Source organism: Homarus americanus, unplaced genomic scaffold, assembly GCF_018991925.1.
Source record: "Homarus americanus isolate GMGI-L3 unplaced genomic scaffold, GMGI_Hamer_2.0 scaffold54443, whole genome shotgun sequence".
NCBI lineage: Eukaryota > Metazoa > Arthropoda > Malacostraca > Decapoda > Nephropidae > Homarus > Homarus americanus.
The window spans coordinates 660,185-678,762 of NW_024750852.1; the positions used below are offsets into that span (position 1 = coordinate 660,185).

The following is an 18,578-nucleotide window of genomic DNA, read 5'->3' on the forward strand; positions in this document are numbered from 1 at the left end:
CGAGCTGTGACTCCCCCCTTCCTCCCCCACCTCCTCCTCCTCCACAACCCCTCTCCTCTCCTCCCCCTCTCATACTCACCGTCTACCTCCCCTCCACAATAAATGATAAATATAATAAACAACTAACTAAACCATCATATGTAGTACCATTACATATATATTCTAATACTGTAAATACACAAACATATGTATATTTTTTGGGGGGGTGGGAGATTATTCGATAATTCTCGATAACTCCGAACACTTCATTATAACCTAATAATACTCTCAAATAAATCTAACTGAACTTAACCTCCCAATCAGGTCTATATAAATTAATCAAATCCGACCAAAAGCAATATTGAACCCCTACAGTGACACAGTATATCTATGAAGTGCTGTATCTCTATGGAATTTATTATATACTGTGGCGTCTACTATGGAGGGGAGGGGCGGGAAAGGGAGGTGAGGTGAGGGGAAAGGAGGGGAGGGGGGAAAGGGAGGGGAGGGGGGAAGAGAGGAATGGGAGGGAAGGAATAATTACAGCCCATTTTCCCTTCACTCCTCCATTAGTCCATTAATTTACCTTCTTGATAATTGAGGTGATGGAGGCGGTGAGTCACCTTACAAGACACGCATCACATCACCAGCATACAGGATAAATGTATACCTGTAACACACCTCTTTCCTTTTCACTGTAACTAGGAACTGTGACTTAAGTGATACCTGTAACACTTCTTACTTCTTATTTACCGTTTTCACTGTGACTTGGAGCAGTGACTTAAGTGATACCTGTAACACACCTCTTACCTCTTCACTGTAACTAGGAACTGTGACTTAAGTGATACCTGTAACACACCTCTTTCCTTTTCACTGTAACTAGGAGCAGTGACTTAAGTGACACCTGTAACACACCTCTTTCCTTTTCACTGTAACTAGAAACTGTGACTCTCCTTCAGTAGCAGTGTGTAGAGGTGTTCTGATATTTTACTAACTCGAGGTAAATACGAGTATATTTTCTTGGGGATACTTAGCAATAATTTCGTTCAACGTTAACCTTCTCATCCTCCTCACAAACACACATCTCCCAGTTCCATCCACCTCCTTCCTCCTCCTTCCTCTTTCCTCCTCCCTCCTCCCTTTCACCCCATAATGATTCCAGACGTTATGAGGGATATAGGTATATATATAATTTACAGCGGAGTAAAATATGAAGACATACGAGTGGGCGTGTCTCGCCAGGCACCTCCAGCAATTCCTGCATAATGTCCTGTTAGTGGGGGAATGTGGGGAGGAGGGGGGCAGGATGGGGGAGAAAGAGAGGGAGGAGGGGTGATGGGGAGAAAGAGGAGGGAGGGGGTGATGGGGAGAAAGAGGAGGGAGGGGGTGATGGGGAGAAAGGGGGAGGGAGGGGGTGATGGGGAGAAAGAGGGGAGGGAGGGGGGTGATGGGGAGAAAGAGGGAGGGAGGGGTGATGGGGGAGAAAGAGGAGGAGGGGGTGATGGGGGAGAAGGAGGGGAGGAAGGGAGTGATGGGGGAGAAGGAGGGGAGGGAGGGGATGATGGGGGAGAAAGAGGGGAGGGAGGGGGGTGATGGGGGAGAAAGAGGGGAGGTAGGTCATGGAAGAGTGTAGGAAAATGAGTATCTTATACATACAGTATGTATAAATACCTGTACATAAACATACATATTTAGATACATTTAAATTCTTGTCGGAAGCTTTTTATTTAAATTCGGTTATTGACTCACTCATTCATAATCACTCACTCACTCACTAAATTATCCACTCTCACACTCACTCACCCACTTATTCACACTCTCACTCACTCACTAAATTATTCACTCTCACACTCACTCACTCACCCCCACTCATTCACTCACTCTAACTCACCCCCTTACTCACTCACTCCAACTGAGACCGAATAAAAACGGAGAGTGATCAGAACTTAGAATTAATCATATTACTCCACACTTAAAAAGAAAGGCGAAAGAAAAAATATCAGTCGGGTCAAGAAAGGCAAAAGATATTGGATTGAATTTTTTTAGGCGGAGAAATAAAAAGGACAAAAGTAGAGACGCATTGACATACACTAAATTTAAATCAGTTGCTGTACATTTGGTTATGAAAATCAGTGTTATGGGTCAGATCAATTTCTTATATCTATTGTTACAATCTAATCAGAGTTTAAGTGTGCCAGGCAATAATGAAATGGACGTCAAACGCACAAGCTGACAATGTCTTTTTTACGACCTCATCAAAATACAGACAAGAGACTACTGAGAGTTTGCCGTTAGATCTTGAAGATAAAAAGACTGACATATTCTTTTCAGGATATTAATTATTTTCTAAAATATAAACCTGACAATAATTTCAATACAAACATCAGATTCTCTGACGATTGGGAATCAAAATGATCTAACTTCTGTAGCAATTTGGCACTCAGGGCGTCCCTAAGGACAAGGTCAGGGATTCATCACTTCTACTGGCAGACTCAACTCTAACTTATTTGACAATTTCACTAAAAGTAAATACAGTTGAAGCTTTCAACATCACTCACAAGGGATCTTGAATGTTTCATCTGTAATCAGACACATCTAACTTACTCTAACATGTATGCCTTCATTTGCAATTTCAAATTTCATAACATAATAGAAAATACTAAGGAATATCAGTCTCTCTGAGGTACACGAGAGAAAACGGAGGATTCATGCGTACTGAAGCGGTGAGAAAACGTACGTCTCAACTGGGGAACTCAATAAAGAAGTTATAGCTACATGTGTTTTGGGCTATTGAGCGTATTGAATCGTCTGACTTTACGTTAACCAACATGTACGACCGTGATTAGTACAATGTGATGTTAGGCTGATCGGCCAGTAGTTCACCGGTGCACTATTCTTACCCTTGTATACTGGGGTGACGTTGGTTAATTTCCAGTCCCTCGGAGGTTTACCTTGATCCAAGGTAATAAGAGTCTTAGTGGGGTACAAATTTAATTTGCCACCTCCTTTTTATCACCTTATCCTGTCGTAATCTTCACTGTAATATTTGGACATTGGTCTGCTTTTATCATTAACCAAGTAACAGTCAAATCAAAAAGACAATATCTCAGGATGACCGTAGGCTTAATGGAACAGCCTACAAACTCTATCCAAGACACTGCGAGAGCGGCACTGGGCTTCAAAATAACCATTAACTGACTATTAAGAATAATGAAGGGATATTACACTAACCACCGGCCTCTCTCCCTCGGCATGGCCACCTATAGTTGGGATGCCTATCAGGTGAAGTAGATTCGAGTAAGAATAGCCAACAAAGGTTTATAATTACATGGTGTTTGTAGGTATATTTAGGGTTCCCCTTAACAGTTCTCTCTGTCTCAATACAAAAGAAAATGAAATATAAATTCACGGGGAACTTCCTTGTTATGGTTGTCAGTTTTATATATATATATATACAGAGAGAACTGTTAAGGGGAACCCTAAATATACCTACAAACACCATATATAAACCATATATAAACCTTTGTTGGCTATTCTTACCTTACCTAATCTAACGCGAACTAAATTAACCTAAACTTATGTACGCTAACCTAACGCTAACCTAACCTAACCTCCCAGGTAGCAATAGGGTAATTAATCTCCTGGTAAAATAAACGAAGCGGGGGGAAGGGACGAATCCTCTGGTTATCCACCTAATCTCACACTTTTCTCATCACCATGACAAAAAAAAATCACTTGTCATGGTGTTATGACGTGGGAGGTGGGATGAGGTGTGGCGGTAAACACAGATAATGAAGGCACCTGCCTCGCCCCGTTCCCCTCCCCCACACAGCACCAAGAGATGATATCACAGGATCCCTGAAGTAACTTGTAGTGGATTCCTCCCCTACAAACGCTTGTCGCTGAGTAGCCGACCCCGCGAATTCCCCACAGGGGCGATTCTGTGTGGAGGGAGCCATACCCCCCAGATTTTGGGCTGGCCCCCCCACTTTTTATTCTCAAAATTGTACCGTGTGAACTGAAACCGCACCATTGCCATTTGCCATTGGGTATAATGTAACAGGTGCATGCGGCGCCCATGTCTGAAAACGTAAACGTTGTCTCCATTATGTGTTGCGTGAGATCATGCATTTTTTTGCTGATGTATGTACAGACATTGTAAAGACACTGATATATTTTTCAAGGTTTGTTATGTGGTACACCCGCCTTTTATGTGACTATGTGAGCAATAATACAGTTTTAGAGATATGTTCAAGTGTGTCAATACTCCAATGAATCATAATTAGTGGAATAAGAGCGTTGCCATTATACCGCCATATGCTGATTATTTTAGGCTGGCGACATTTGTCAATCAAATTGGTGTAATAATGCCAAAAACTGCATCTTGCAAGTTGTACACAGGTTTGGTTTCCCCCCCCCCCCAACATTTACCTTGGCCCCAAAGTGGACCCCCTACTTTCCGAAGGCTAGAAACGCCACTGATTCCCCAGTGTATGCCTCGTGGTCTAGGTCAACCAGCGCCGCCTTACATGACGGAGGTCAACTATTAAGCCACGCCTACCTCCGCTATATAAGACCTGACCTCGTATCGACCTACCTCTCTTTCGACCTACACCAACCAACAAGCAACACCTCCTCCTCCTCCGCCTGCCTGGCGGTCCTCGCTCCCGCCGGCGAGCAAGGCGACCCACAAGCTGGTCCTCCTCTGAGCACCCTCACTAACCAGCTCTCTCTACTCAACGCTTGTAACCACGCTGCCACTTCCCAGCACCAAGCTGCATTGTACATCCAATACAACATGTATACAGAGAGCACATTGTGAGTTTCCCTTCTCCATCCCATCCTGAGTGTGAACCCCAACATCACGAACCCCACAAACTCTTCTGGTTTATATTTTACTCTCCCCTTCCCATCCTTTTACTCCCTTTCCCTCGCCCTCCATCCTTACTTCCCTCACTTTTTCTCTCCCTCCTTCTCTCTCTTACTCTCCCTCCCTTCATACCTCTTTCCTTCTCTTATTCCCTTCCTTCTTCCCTCCTGCTCTCTCTTATTATATCCCCCCTCCCTCCGTCCCTCGCTCCTTCCCTACTCTATTCTGTTATTCTCTCTCTCCTTCCCTTCCTCCTTCCTTCTCCCCCTCCTCCCATCCCTCCTTCTTTCTCTCATTTTCTCCTTCCCTCTTTCAACAAACACAGACCCTCCCTCCCAGCAGACACACAGACCCTCCCTCCCTCCCTCCCAACAGACACACAGACCCCTCCCTCCCTCCCAACAGACACACAGACCCTCCCAACAGACACTTCCTTCCCACACTAAGGGTCAGAGGAAGAATGTTTTTATCAATATTTGCCTGAACACATTCTCTTATCGTTCTCACTCTCACTTTTATGGGAACTTATTTTCTTTTCTCACGATTTTTACAGTTTTATTTCTTCGTATGTTTGTGTTTGTTCAGTATAGCTGTGGGTATTTAATTTCAGGCTTTTACTAAATTAATTTTTTCAGTCGTGATTAATTTTCTTTATTTATTATTTATTTTGTACGATTAAATAGAGGGAATTTTTAAACGTAGTGGGATGATGAAGTAATATTATTATTACTTATTATTATTATGATAATTAACCTGTAACTAAAGATAATCTATTTTATAACTAGACAACAACTACAGCCTTGGCGCCTCGATCAATAACCACAACAACCACAATTATCTCCCTTCTTCTCAAAACATTTTACTTATTCCTTCACTCCCTGATTTTCTTCCCCTCCCTCCTCCCTCTCTCCCTCCTCCCTCCTTCCCTCCCCTCCCTCCCTCCCTCCCTTCTCTCCCTCCCTCTCTCCCTCCTTCCTTCCTTCCTCCCCCCTCCCTCCTCCCCACCTCCCTCCTTCCCTCCCTCTTCTCTCCTTCCTCTCTCCCCTCCCTCCCTTCTCCCTTCCTCTCTCCCTCCTTCCTTCCTCCCTCCTCCCCTCCTCCCCTCTGCTTCTCCCACCCGTAGAAACAGTAAGAATCCATCTCCTCTCCCACCACCTGTGTTTATTCAATGACGCATTCTTAAGTCATCGCTGTTAACTGCTTGATAGAGGTGCTTGGTGCTACACACAAGCATGAATGACTTATTAATATTTCCCCATAAGTATACCTGTATCTTACATGTTGTTACTGTATTACTTCCTGTGTGTGTGTGTGTGTGTGTGTGTGTGTGCAAGCTGTTCATAAGAACTCTTTAAATCTATGCTCCTTCGTCAGGTGAGTGTTAGGTCGATAGAAATACTTTTCTGCCTTATCATGGCTCGCTCTCTCTCTCTCTCTCTCTCTCTCTCTCAGGTACTATCATCCTTCTACTACTCAACTTTGCTGTCACTCTGAATCGAGTATGACGATCATCCAGCTATGATAAAAATGCTATGAGTTATTAGGGATGTCACCTAGGTTGGTTGAGTTCTCAGGTGACTAAAGAGGCTGATGCGAAACCGGCAGAGTCGTTCACAGATGTTGCACATGTGGGGGACTACATCTAGAGCGGGAGGAGCGGCGGCAGCGTCTTCCAGGCGCTGGCACTCTTCTGCTTCGTTATGCAGTCTGACTAACTCTAAAGTATTGACACCTTCTTGTGTGGTGATCCTCCAAGCGTTAAGGTGTGGAGTAATCGTCTCCCAGGTGAGGGATCGATTTGGCACTATTTCAGGTTTGTCTTAAGACTATCCTTATACCTTTTCAGTTGCCCGCCAGCATTACGTTACTATTCGTTAGGTGACTGTAAAGTAGCTGCTTTGGCAGTCTACTGTCGTCCATGAGGGTAACATGGTCAGTCCAGAGTAGTTGGTCATGGATAATGGAAGCCTCAATGCTTCTACAGTTGGTGTCGGCAAGAATACTGGCATTTGTTCTCTTGTCTTCCCAGCGAACTCGGATGATGGGATGTAGAATACGTTCATGAAAGATTTCAAGTGCCTTGAGCTGCATGTGACCAAGGTCTCACCACATATAGCAGGTTGGAAAGGACCACTGCTCGAAATACGTGTAACTTTGTAGATAATTTAACCTTCTTACAGCTGAAGACACGGTTTCGGAGTCTGCCAAAGGCTTGAGATGCACATCTGATCCGAGCCGAGATACCGAAAAAGGGTAACATTAGACAGGGTAGTACCGTTAAGTTGGATGGATGGTGGAAGTGTGGCTGAACCAGGGGCAGGCTGAAAGAGAATCCAAGTCTTACGTACATTCACCTCATGGCCTAAGTGTGCATACACATCTGCGTAGGTGTTCAGGATCTCCTGCAGGTCGCGTTCAGTGTGGGTGACAAGGGTGAGATCGTCTGTATACTGAAGTTCAGTAATGGAAGCTGCCGACACCTTAGTTCCTACCTGGAATCGTCTTATGTTGAAAAGACCCGTCTTCCGTTACTCGATGTCCACCCTGCCGGATAAAACGGCACTGGCACGAGTAAAGAAGGCTGCCAAGAAAATGGAAAAAAAGAGTTGGTGCCAGTACACACCCTTGTTTAACACCTGTTTGGATTGGGAAGAACTCAGACTGGGTGCTATTGTGCAGTACACTGCCGTTCGTGCCATCGTGGAGTTGTCTTACAATGGCTATGAATTTTCGTGGGCAGCCAAAACGGCTGGGGGGTCGACCAGAGGGCTTCCCTGTTGACCTAGTCGAAAGCCTTGTTTAGGTCGATGAAAGCCATGTACAGCTCACGACGCTGTTCTCTTCACTTTTCCTGTATCTGGCGGGCAGCAAAGATCATGTCAGTGCTTGCCACGTGATGGTCTAAAGCCACATTGAGATTTTGGGAGGAAGTCGTCCACCTCAGAAATAAGTCTGTTTAGGAGGACTCAGGCGATAATCTTGCCAGCTATGGAGTGCAGTGAGATCCCATGGTTGTTGCCACAGTCTGACCGGTCTCCCTTGTTATCTTAAATATTAACGATGGAGGCGCCATTAAGAGCGTGGGGGATTTCCTTCTTTTCCCATATATTCTCCAGGAGGGAGTGGAAAAGGGCTGGTAAGCAGAGGTCCTCCTGCTTTATACACCTTGGCTGGAATTCCATCAGACTCTGAGGCTTTGTTATTTTTCATCTGTTTGGTGGCAGTAGCTACCTCATCCAGGGATGGAGGATAGCTGAGGGACCTGCTGGGTAGTCAGGATATCCACATCGGTGTTTCAGTCGAACAGTGAATGGTAGTGCTCTTTCCAGCGCCGAAGGATGCCTTCATCGTCTTTAATTAGAGAGTTGCCGTCGGATGAGCGGAGGGGGACTGCGCCATGAGTGATTGGCCCATAAAATGTTTTAGTGGAATTGAAAAATTCGCGCATCTTTAGCTGATCTACAAAATTTTGTGTTTCACATGCTTTATTTCTAAACTAGTCGTTCTTTAGATTGTGACGTTCCCACTGGGCTGCCGCTTTCTTCTTGCAGAAGGTATCGGCTTTGGTACGAGACTGAGGGTTGTTCTGCCGTCAGTTAAAGCAGCACGTTTATCATCGACGAGTACATTGCTTGCCGGGTCATTTTCATCAAACCAGTCCTGGTGTATTCTTTCGACCTGGGCGAGGGTCTCTCTGCAGGTTTTTTGTCATGACAGTGTGGAGAATATCCCATTCGGCACTGGGGTTTGGGTTGTTTGTTGTCGTGTTGTTTATCAGCCCATGTTCGAGCTGCTCTCTGAAAGCATGTGCTACCGCTGGATCCTCCAGACGCTTAGTGTTTAAACCTCTTCTGGAGGCTTGTTGCCTTCGCCGTTTTAGGGTGACGTGAAGTGAGAGCTTGGCTCTGACGAGCCAATGATCAGTGTCGCAGTAGTCTGACCCATGCACAGCACGATTGATGAGGACATCTCGGCGATCTCTTTCTCTGGCAATGATGTTGTCAATGAGATGCCAGCGTTTGGATCGTGGGTGTTGCCACGAACCCTTGAACTTGGGGCCTGCCTAAACATGGTATTGGTGATAGTGAAGTTGTGTGCAGCACACTTGCTAAGGAGGAGTTGGCTGTTGGGATTACACTTGTCTAGTCCATTTCTCCCTATGGTTCCCTACCAAATGTCAGCATCTTTGCCAACTCTGGTATTGAAGTCGCCAAGGAGCACAACCTTATCTTTTCTGGGGATAGAAGTTAGCACTCTGTCAAGTACGGCATAAAAGGCCTCCTTGATGTCATCTGCATCCAGTGTTGGGGCGTATGCACTGATGAAAAGGGCATGACGCGAGTGATTCAGTGAAACTCGGAACGTCATGAGGCGCTCGTTTGTCCCAACAGGCATTTCAGTTAGCCTGTGTAGGATGCGTTGGCGGATGGCAAAGCCAACTCCATAAATGCGATTTCTCTCCGCAGCAGGCTTACCCTTCCAGAAGAAGGTACAGCCAGACCTCCGTTCTGTGAGTTGCATCATCCATCACTTACACACACACACACACACACACACACACTTAGGTAGTCATAACAAGGAGTGAGAGCCGTTAATCACAACAAGATCTACAACACAGAATAGTAACCATGTGTGAATCAGTCTAACTGGCGCCAACCTCTACCTTGCCTGGGGACAGCGTCTGACTGCTTGATTCGAACGTGTCTTCTGGTCGTACAGAAGACACTGTACTCAACAGTACTATCATCCACTAGTACAAGCAACCTGGGCAATAGTCACTCGTTGGCACAATTATGTTGCGTGTGTGCGTGCGTGTGTGTGTGCGTGCGTGCGTGCGTGCGTGCGTGTGTGTGTGTGCGTGTGCGTGCGTGTGTGTGTGTGTGTGTGTGTACGCGCATGTGTGTGTGTACGCGCGTGTGTGTGTGTGTGTGTGTGTGTGTGTGTGCACGCGCTCGTGTGTGCGTGTGTGTTACACTATAATACTTAAAACGAGGAGAGAAACATTGTTAATTATTGGATAGGAAAAATGAGCTATGCTTGTGCCGTATAAGAAGGGTATGATGGTAGAAATATAAATGAGTAAAGGTGAGGATAGGAACGACATAGAAGAGACTGGGAGGGAAGGAGGACTGCACATGTGTTCTTCGGAGAAATACAACACCTATCTGGGAGGATTGATAAGGACAGCCCGAAAACGTTTGGAGTGGTGAGCCGTAGTCGCCAACCCTCAGACAAGAAGATGACTGTTGTGTTGTTTGTCGGGAGGTTTAGTATGTAAAGAGATGCTAACATTCCACAACACTAGAAGCATTATAAGTAAGTGACACACTGACTGACGGAGAGTCCGACGAACACACTCTCTAACAGATGCAGTAAAACAAGTCACCTGAACAAAATTGATGTTGTACAATGAAAGACAAAAGTCGTGTCGTGAAATTTAGTGAAAATATATGCCGAAGGACTAAACTTTTGGTATGCTCTGCCTTGTGGTAGGGGGCTATCATAATGTTTCACGAGTTATATTTAATCTTCGGACAAAACCGCGACACTACTTTTGTCTATGATTGTACATATAACTAGATGGCGCCCTTCTTGAAACCTTAAGCATGTGACAACAGGAGTGAACAGGAACTAGTCATTGGATATCTTAAAACGTACTTTGACAAAATTAATTTACCTGAGATCACACTGTCAGTCAGATCAAGAACGGAAAGTTTTATATTGACTAAATGTATGTAGATGACAGAGTGCTTCCTGACAGTTACCGTGCATGATTCTTGTACCAAATGACGTGATATTACCAGGAATACTGAAAATGTGTTTGTAAACTGACAAGCGCCCACGCACATACATGCATGCATACATACATACATACATACATACAGGTTCATCGGTCTCTTGGTAATTAAAGCAACATACAATAGCCACCTCCGTTACTGTGTTCTGGGGCGAGAATATATGATTAATTGTCTTTCATTATTACCTTGTTGTTTTGTTGCCGATGTTTACCCTCCCAGTATGTGTGTGTGTGTATGTATGTAGTGTGTGTATGTGTGTGTGTGTGTGTACGTATATTGCCCATCTACCAAACCACTCACGGCAACACCGACAATCCCAATTGAAGCGACATAATTTCGAACCCAGGTCCTCGAGGTCTGACGGGGTTAAGACCAAAAACACCCCTCCCACCCACCTTCCCACGATAAGGTGTCAGGCGGTGAACTCTCTGCATCGACTGGCATTTCCTTCGTCGGCTGGTAATGAGGGCAATACGGTGGGTGATGTCTCAGGTTGGCTACATATGACCTCTGTTGGAACTAACTTGAAGACGTTTTAGTTTTAAGAAGGGGAGAGAGAGAGAGAGAGAGAGAGAGAGAGAGAGAGATATTAGAACACGGCAGAAGGTCAACTAGAAGGATAATGACAAGGATGAGGATCTAGTGAGAATGCAGTTTGTGTCCTTGAACGTCTTGTGTGTGTGAGAGGGAATAGTCTGTGTACCTAGTGACATCACACACACACACACACACACACACACACACACACACACACACACACACATTCATTAAGTTGTTCCTCACCCTGCAGCTGCCAGTGTGTGTTGATGGTCAAATAATACCAAATTGAATCGCTAGTAATTTGTGTCACAGCGAAGGAGTGAGAAGGACCCAGGACAACAAACAGCCACTGTGTCCTGCCAGTCACACTCCCAGGCGCCGCCATTCCCCTGAAGGTCTATCAGGCCTTATTAACCTTGACGGGGATTATTTAATGACGACTTTGTCCTTCATGCATACGCCGTGACCAGCCTCATATATGTATATATATATATGAGGCTGGTCACGGTGTATGCATGAAGGACAACGTCGTCACTACCACCATCACCACCAATATATTACATTCCGTGTGTGTGTGTGTGTGTGTGTGTGTGTGTAATAGTAGTAGTAGTAATAGTAGTGTGTGCGTGTGTGTAGTAGCAGCAGTAGTAGTGTGTGTGTGTGTGTGTGTGTGTGTGTGTTCTGCTTTTTACGCATTTCCACAGTTTTGAAGATAGAGCTGAAATATGGTAGGAGGTGCGGGTGGCCTAGGGGATGGTCATGCACTATGTCAGCTAGTTATTATTAATGTTAAGTAGATGTCCAAAGAAAAATGCGAGTTAAATTTATTGTGTGGACTGTTTGACTGTCCCTGTAAGACTGTCTGAATGTCCCTGTATGGATTGACTGTCAAACACATTCGCTCACGCACACAACGCTTACACTATCTTCTCCTCACTTAAGGGCAATATTTCAAGATTTTTTTTTTCCTATTGTTGTAACTACAAACGAGGAGTGGGAGATATAGGATGTGTCCTGCCCCGTCATGTGTCGACTGCCACATCATGCGGTATCTGGTGCCCCGTCATGCGTTCTGTGGTATATTCTGGTGAGATCATCTGATATGCTGTCATGCGTTTATCATTGTACATGCAGGATTAATTTTTTACCCCGTCATGCGTTGTTATCCAGACATGTATTATCAGTTGACTCTTGACGTGCAGTCATGCGCCGTGTAGTGCATCATGAAGTGCACTTTGAATGTACACTACTTATACTATACTACACTTTGATACACTCGTATGCATACGCACGCTCACACATCTATACAATTACAATACACACACACACATATACTTCCACACATTCAAACACACACACACACACACACACAACACACACACACACAGTACTTCCTCCTTCCTCCACACATTACCTCCAGGAAGGAGCAGTGGTGACCGGAGTTGAATTTCCCGACATGAGGAACCACTACTAGTGATGTCTTACGATAGGAGCTCCGATCAGACTGTCACCACCACCACCAGTTCCACCACTACTACCATGTCCGCCATTACCACCATGTCCGCCATCACCACCACTCCCACCATCTCGAATAACTCCACCACAACTACCACCAACAACAATACCAACACCACCATCACCACTACCACCACTATCATTACCACCACCATCACTACTACCACCACCACCATCACCACCACTACCACCATCACCACCGTCACCACCACTACTACTATCACCACCCTTACCACCTCCATCACCACCACTATCACCTTTACCACCACCATCACCACCACCATCACCACCACTACCACCGTCACCACCACTACCACCGTCACCACCAATACTACCATCACCACCCTTACCACCTCCATCACCACCAATATCACCTTTACCACCACTACCACCACCTTCACCACCCTCACCACCAATACCGTCACCACCACTACCACCGTCACCACCACTGTCACCACCACAAGTGCTATTGTTGTGACTCAACCTGACGGTAATATAAATGAGAAAGGAGTTAGAATTAACAACTGGGCATCCACTCTACAAACTGAATTAGTTGCCATACTCACAGCTATTAAATTCATTGAAACCACTGTTACTGACAGTCTCATCATCACTGACTCTCTATCCTCACTACTTGCCCTTGGCACCCTCGACTCAAGTTGTCACGCGCTTGTCTCTGAAGCCAGACACAAATATGCGTGCCTTGTTGACCGGGGTGTCAAGGACAAACTGTTGTGGATCCCCTCTCACATAGGCCTCATAAAACGTGACAGAGTTGATGCCCTCGCCAAACTCGCGTCTAACAAAGACACCGTTGAATACAATTTGGGTCTGTCAAAAAGAACCCTTAAAACTGTAATTAGCAAAGAACTTATTGATGAGTTTGACGCAAGTAGACTAGTGCAAACAGGCACTAGTCGATCCATAGTTTACCATAATGAGATGTATCAAGTGAAACATGTATATGGAACAAGTAACAAGATCACTAGATTACAAGATGTAACCGCTAGATTAAGGTTAAGATATAAGTACCTCTGGCAGTATGTTCCTCAAGCAGATGTAAACAAGACTAAATGTAAAGTGTGTGGCCAGACATATGGCCACACGCTTGAACACTACGTCCTCGACTGTGTGAAGATAGAACCTTTTAGGGACAGGTCCAAGCACACAGTGTGTGTGAAATGGCACAACACGTCATCTCTAATGGCAAGATAGCCGACATATTAAGATTGTATCCACTCTTTTGCACTTAGTAACTATATCAGTTCTCATGTACAGAACCAAATACGCAATGTGCTTGAATACTTCTCACGCAAATGTGAATAACAAAGTGTGCGGCCAGACATACTGCCTCACACGCCTGTACTCACGCATTTGTGAATAAGTTACCCTTTATGTATAGAACTAAACAAATAATGTAATTGAAATACTGTGTAACATTCAGTGGCATAATATCCTGACAACGGGGGTTAATTATTATGACCCGTTGTAAACTCTACTCTGTAATCCTTTTGCGCTACCGCTCACAGGATGAGTGTGGGGTGCACAATAAAGTAGCCGCTGTAAGCGGCAAAATAAAAAAATCAACCACCACTATCACCATCACCACCATCACCACCACTACCACCAGGAAGGGATTGTTAATAAAAATAAATAAAAAATAAATGGTGACACATCTGGAGTTCTCATCACGATCGTCTACGCATGCGCGAATTCCGCCACTCAACGATAAAGTTTTAGCGTGAACCACTATACTAGCTGAGCAGTGTATAAGTGCCGTTATGGTGCGTTAAGTGTGTGTGGTCCGGGCCAACACTTGTGGAGCACTTGTGGCACTTAACGTTACCTAAGGGTCTTCCCGTCTGTGGCTAGGGAAAGTGTTCGTTTCCCACACATGATGACAGAGGGCCCCCCCCTACTCCCACCATGGTCCGGGGCTCTGTTGACTTATTCAAATGAGGAAGTTTTGTGTTAGTGAGAGAAAGGCCAGGAGAGTAACACCACAATGTGATCGTTCAGTGTGATGTTGAATTATTGGCCTCAACATGCTCCTCTCACTCAGGCTAACACTTAACAAAGGTGGAGTGGATTGTTTTAGTCTGAGTTGACTCTTTCTTGGGTCGGTATTTTGTCTTCCATCAACAGAGTATTTACACTTCCTGCACCTTCTTCCTTGGTTGTGTTGTCTAGTTTTTTTCTGTAAAATTTGAGGTTGTCACGCGGTTATGGCTCCTCCGGTACACCGCACCATCCACATGTGTACACCCTCAGCCACCTCAATAGACACCCACCTTCTTACCTCCACCTCCTCCACGATGACACCCTCGTTTCGCTTTTACCGCTGGTTGATTTCCTCCTCATGTTTCGGCCCTCAACGCCCCCTCTCCTTCTCCTTCACCTCCCTCCCATCCTCAGCGACCAGTACCCTCCCCCTCCCCTCCCTACTCCTTCCTGCCGACAGGTAAGTGAGCGCGGAGCGGTGAGCATAGTTGGCTGTGGTCTGTGGAGCCTCGCGCACACTCTCCCTTTCACGGCCACGGTCACCACACCTCCCTCGTCCCGGCGCTTGACACGACCTTCTGAGTGTTGTGATTTGATGAATCTTTTTCGGAAACATTTATATCGAGTGGTTCAGAGACCAACAAAATATTACCTTATTTTGTTGAGAAACGTCTTCCTGATAACGCACTGAAAATAGTACTTTCGCAACTTGTCGTCGTGTGAAGTGTATTTCCCTTACTCCCTTGATCCCCATTGAACCGTGACCCCAGGTGGCTCTAGATGACCCGTGGCACCAGCTGAGTTTCTGCCAGGATGGAGTGGTTGAATGTCATCCTCGTCGCTCTCGTCATCAACTCCATCAAGGGTGAGTACTATCCCTCTACAGTTTCTTCTTACTCCACCAGTCACTCGGGGACCTGCGAGTGTTACCTTTCCTAAGACCAACAGAACCTGTCATCGTCATCGTAGGAGACAACATAAAGCATCACTCACACAGACAGACACATGAATACTCCAGGTATAATGGCACCGGTAAGTGATGGATTGATTTGGTTGTAATACATTTGGCGTCACAACAGTAAAAGTCATGTGAAGTTATTGAAGGATCGTCCCCAGGAGAGTGTAAGCCTCGAGACCCGACAACACCAGGCTATCACGGTGCTAACACTGTGTTGAAAGTGTTGTGTTGTGCTGTAGCAGAAACTCTTACCTATACCACACATGTCAGAGTGTGTGTGTGTGTGTGTGTGTGTCCAGGTTAAAGCCTTTACCATGTACAGTTAAATACCACCCGATATTTTATCCTTATCCCGGTATCTGACCAGCACGAGCGACGAAGACAACGCCGTGGTTTCCAAACTACCCTTCGTCGCTACGTGGACACAAGTTGTATAAGTGTTTGTCACTAGTTAATGTCTCGCAGCTGGGGGGGACTCGTCACCCGTCTCATAAGGGCAATCTCCCGCTAATTAACAATATTCACGTTTTTCTTCATCTCATCAACACCTGCCTGGGTAGAACGTCGAACTGGGTATAAGAAAATTACAAGGCTGACGTGTATTACTGTGTCTATATGTAATGTTAAAGAAAGATCAAAGTTCTCGTTTGTGTGACCGGACGCAAGATCATTATATACACACACACACGTTCTTCTTTTACCCGTTGTTATTCTTTCATTCTTAATGCTGTACAAGATCGTGTTTTGTGATACTCCCTTAACACATCAACCCTGAGTCATCCCTGTCACATCACAAGACAGCAGCATCATCCATCATCACGTATACACCCTCATCCTAAGGGGTAAACTTTTATTATTTATATTATTTTAGCCAAACGCCTGAATTCCTCTCATGTTTACCAGCAGTTATAGATTGAAGGACGCCAACACACACACACACACACGCACGCACGCACACACACACCACACACACACACACACACACACACCATGGGGAAAGATTGTGTTCGTGGTCATCATAAACACAAACAGTTCCACAACAACATAACAAAGGTGGTCATTTTAACTCACAGTATACATGCATTCTCTTGTTCTTCCGTGCTGATGTCCATTTTTGTCCATGCATCTGTCTATCTGGTTCATACAATATTAAAGACACACTATATTGAACCTGGACCCAACAGTAAGTAGTGTGTTGACCATACTATACCACGTACAAAACTATAGTCCATTTTTTTCTATATAACTTACAATATCTGACTTAATATACGTTAATGCCTTTGACGTGTTTGAGGAAATAAATCTTAATATATTTTATTTAATGTAAAGTTTGTGAGACAGAGAGCCTAAGAGTGTAGATAAAACGGATCACGTGAAGATTAGCCCCCCCAAGCTTATTTCATCTGATGATTTAATTACCTGGTTAGGTTATTTTAATATAGGTTAGTGTAGGTTTGATTAGGTTAAGAGGTGAAATGAGTTAGGTTAGCTTTAGTTGAATTAGTTAGGTTAAGTTATATTAGATTGTTTGGTTAGGTTAAGTTATGGTAGGTTATATTAGGTTAGGTTATGTTAGCGTTAGGCGAGTTATGTTTGGTTAACCCTGGTTGAGGTTAATAAATTAGGTTAGCGTTAGATTAGATTGGATCAGCGTTAGGATATTTAATCAAGAGAAATAAGCTGGGGTGCCTAATATTCATGTGACTCAGTATACTGTAAGAGTCACCCTCCACCTCCCTCCCCTGTGTATGGAGACTTCAACACGGGCGGGAGGTAGTGATCCAGGCTCATCATCACTATGGGCTAATGTTGACGATCATAATATTGACCGAGTGCAGGTGCGACTGTCCATCTGGAACTGAGACCAGCTGAGGTTTCTTCTGTCTGTCTGTTTGCTTCTCTGTCTGTCTATCTTCCTAAATGTCTGTCTCTGTATTTACTGTATATACTCATCATTGTAAACTAATTTTCACTTTGTGGTCTGTCTGTCTGTCTGTCTGTCTGTTAAAAAACTAATATACAGACCTACAATAAAAATCACCCATGCAAACACGCACAAACAAACATACTGAACCACTCACATACACAGATACAAATACACTTAAACATACACACACACACACACACACACACACACACACACACACACACATACATACATACATCCACACACACACACATACTGTACATACATACATACATCCAAACAACAACACATTTACTACTAAGCCACAACACAGTCACTACCACGACTATGACCTCCACCACCCCTACCACTACCTCACACAACCCACCATTTTAAACACATTCCTAAGAAACCTTCCCAGCACAATGTTCATCTACTTAACACAACCATCATCCACCACCCCCTACGCTACAACCCCACCAGCAGCCCTCCGTCAGCAGCACCAACGGCAAGGTTTGATATATCCGGTGGGTGAACGCAGTACCGAGTGTGGGAGGGGGTGAGGTAAGGCTGTGGTGGTGGTGGCGGCGAGGCTGTGGGCAGTGGACCTGGTGCCCAGCAGTGGTCATTCACCCCTGGTGTTGAAGGAGGCGAGCCGCTACATGCACCCTCCTTCAGGTTGCATATATCTGAATGTTATTTCCATTCCCGTGTGGGTGACTGGGTGTTGGATGTGTGGGTGATCTGTGATGCTCTACTGCAGACGCTGTAGCATAGATCTCTCTCTCTCTCTCTCTCTCTCTCTCTCTCTCTCTGTGTGTGTGTCTGTGTGTGTCGTTCAGCTGTGTGGTGAGTGACCAGCACTCGGCCACCAACTATAGGTCAGAAGACCCGCGCCAGCGAGGTGCTCATATATGGCCATACCGTTATGTCTCCTTCCCTCCCATCCTCCAACCTTCCTTCCTTCCTTCCCTCTCTCCTTCCTTCCTTTCCCCTTTCCTTCCCTCCTTC

The 18,578-nt window shown here is 45.1% G+C and overlaps 1 protein-coding gene across 1 annotated transcript in view; it reads left to right on the top strand.

Annotated features, from left to right (window-relative positions):
• The first annotated feature begins 15,206 nt into the window (after positions 1-15,206).
• The window catches only part of LOC121854408 (serine-rich adhesin for platelets-like), a 65,883-nt gene continuing 62,511 nt past the window's right edge, over positions 15,207-18,578 (top strand). Inside the window, exon 1 of the mRNA XM_042349079.1 lies at positions 15,207-15,568. Within this exon, the coding sequence (XP_042205013.1) occupies positions 15,517-15,568 (52 nt within the window). The 5' untranslated portion in view covers positions 15,207-15,516. The remainder of the gene's footprint in view (positions 15,569-18,578) is intronic.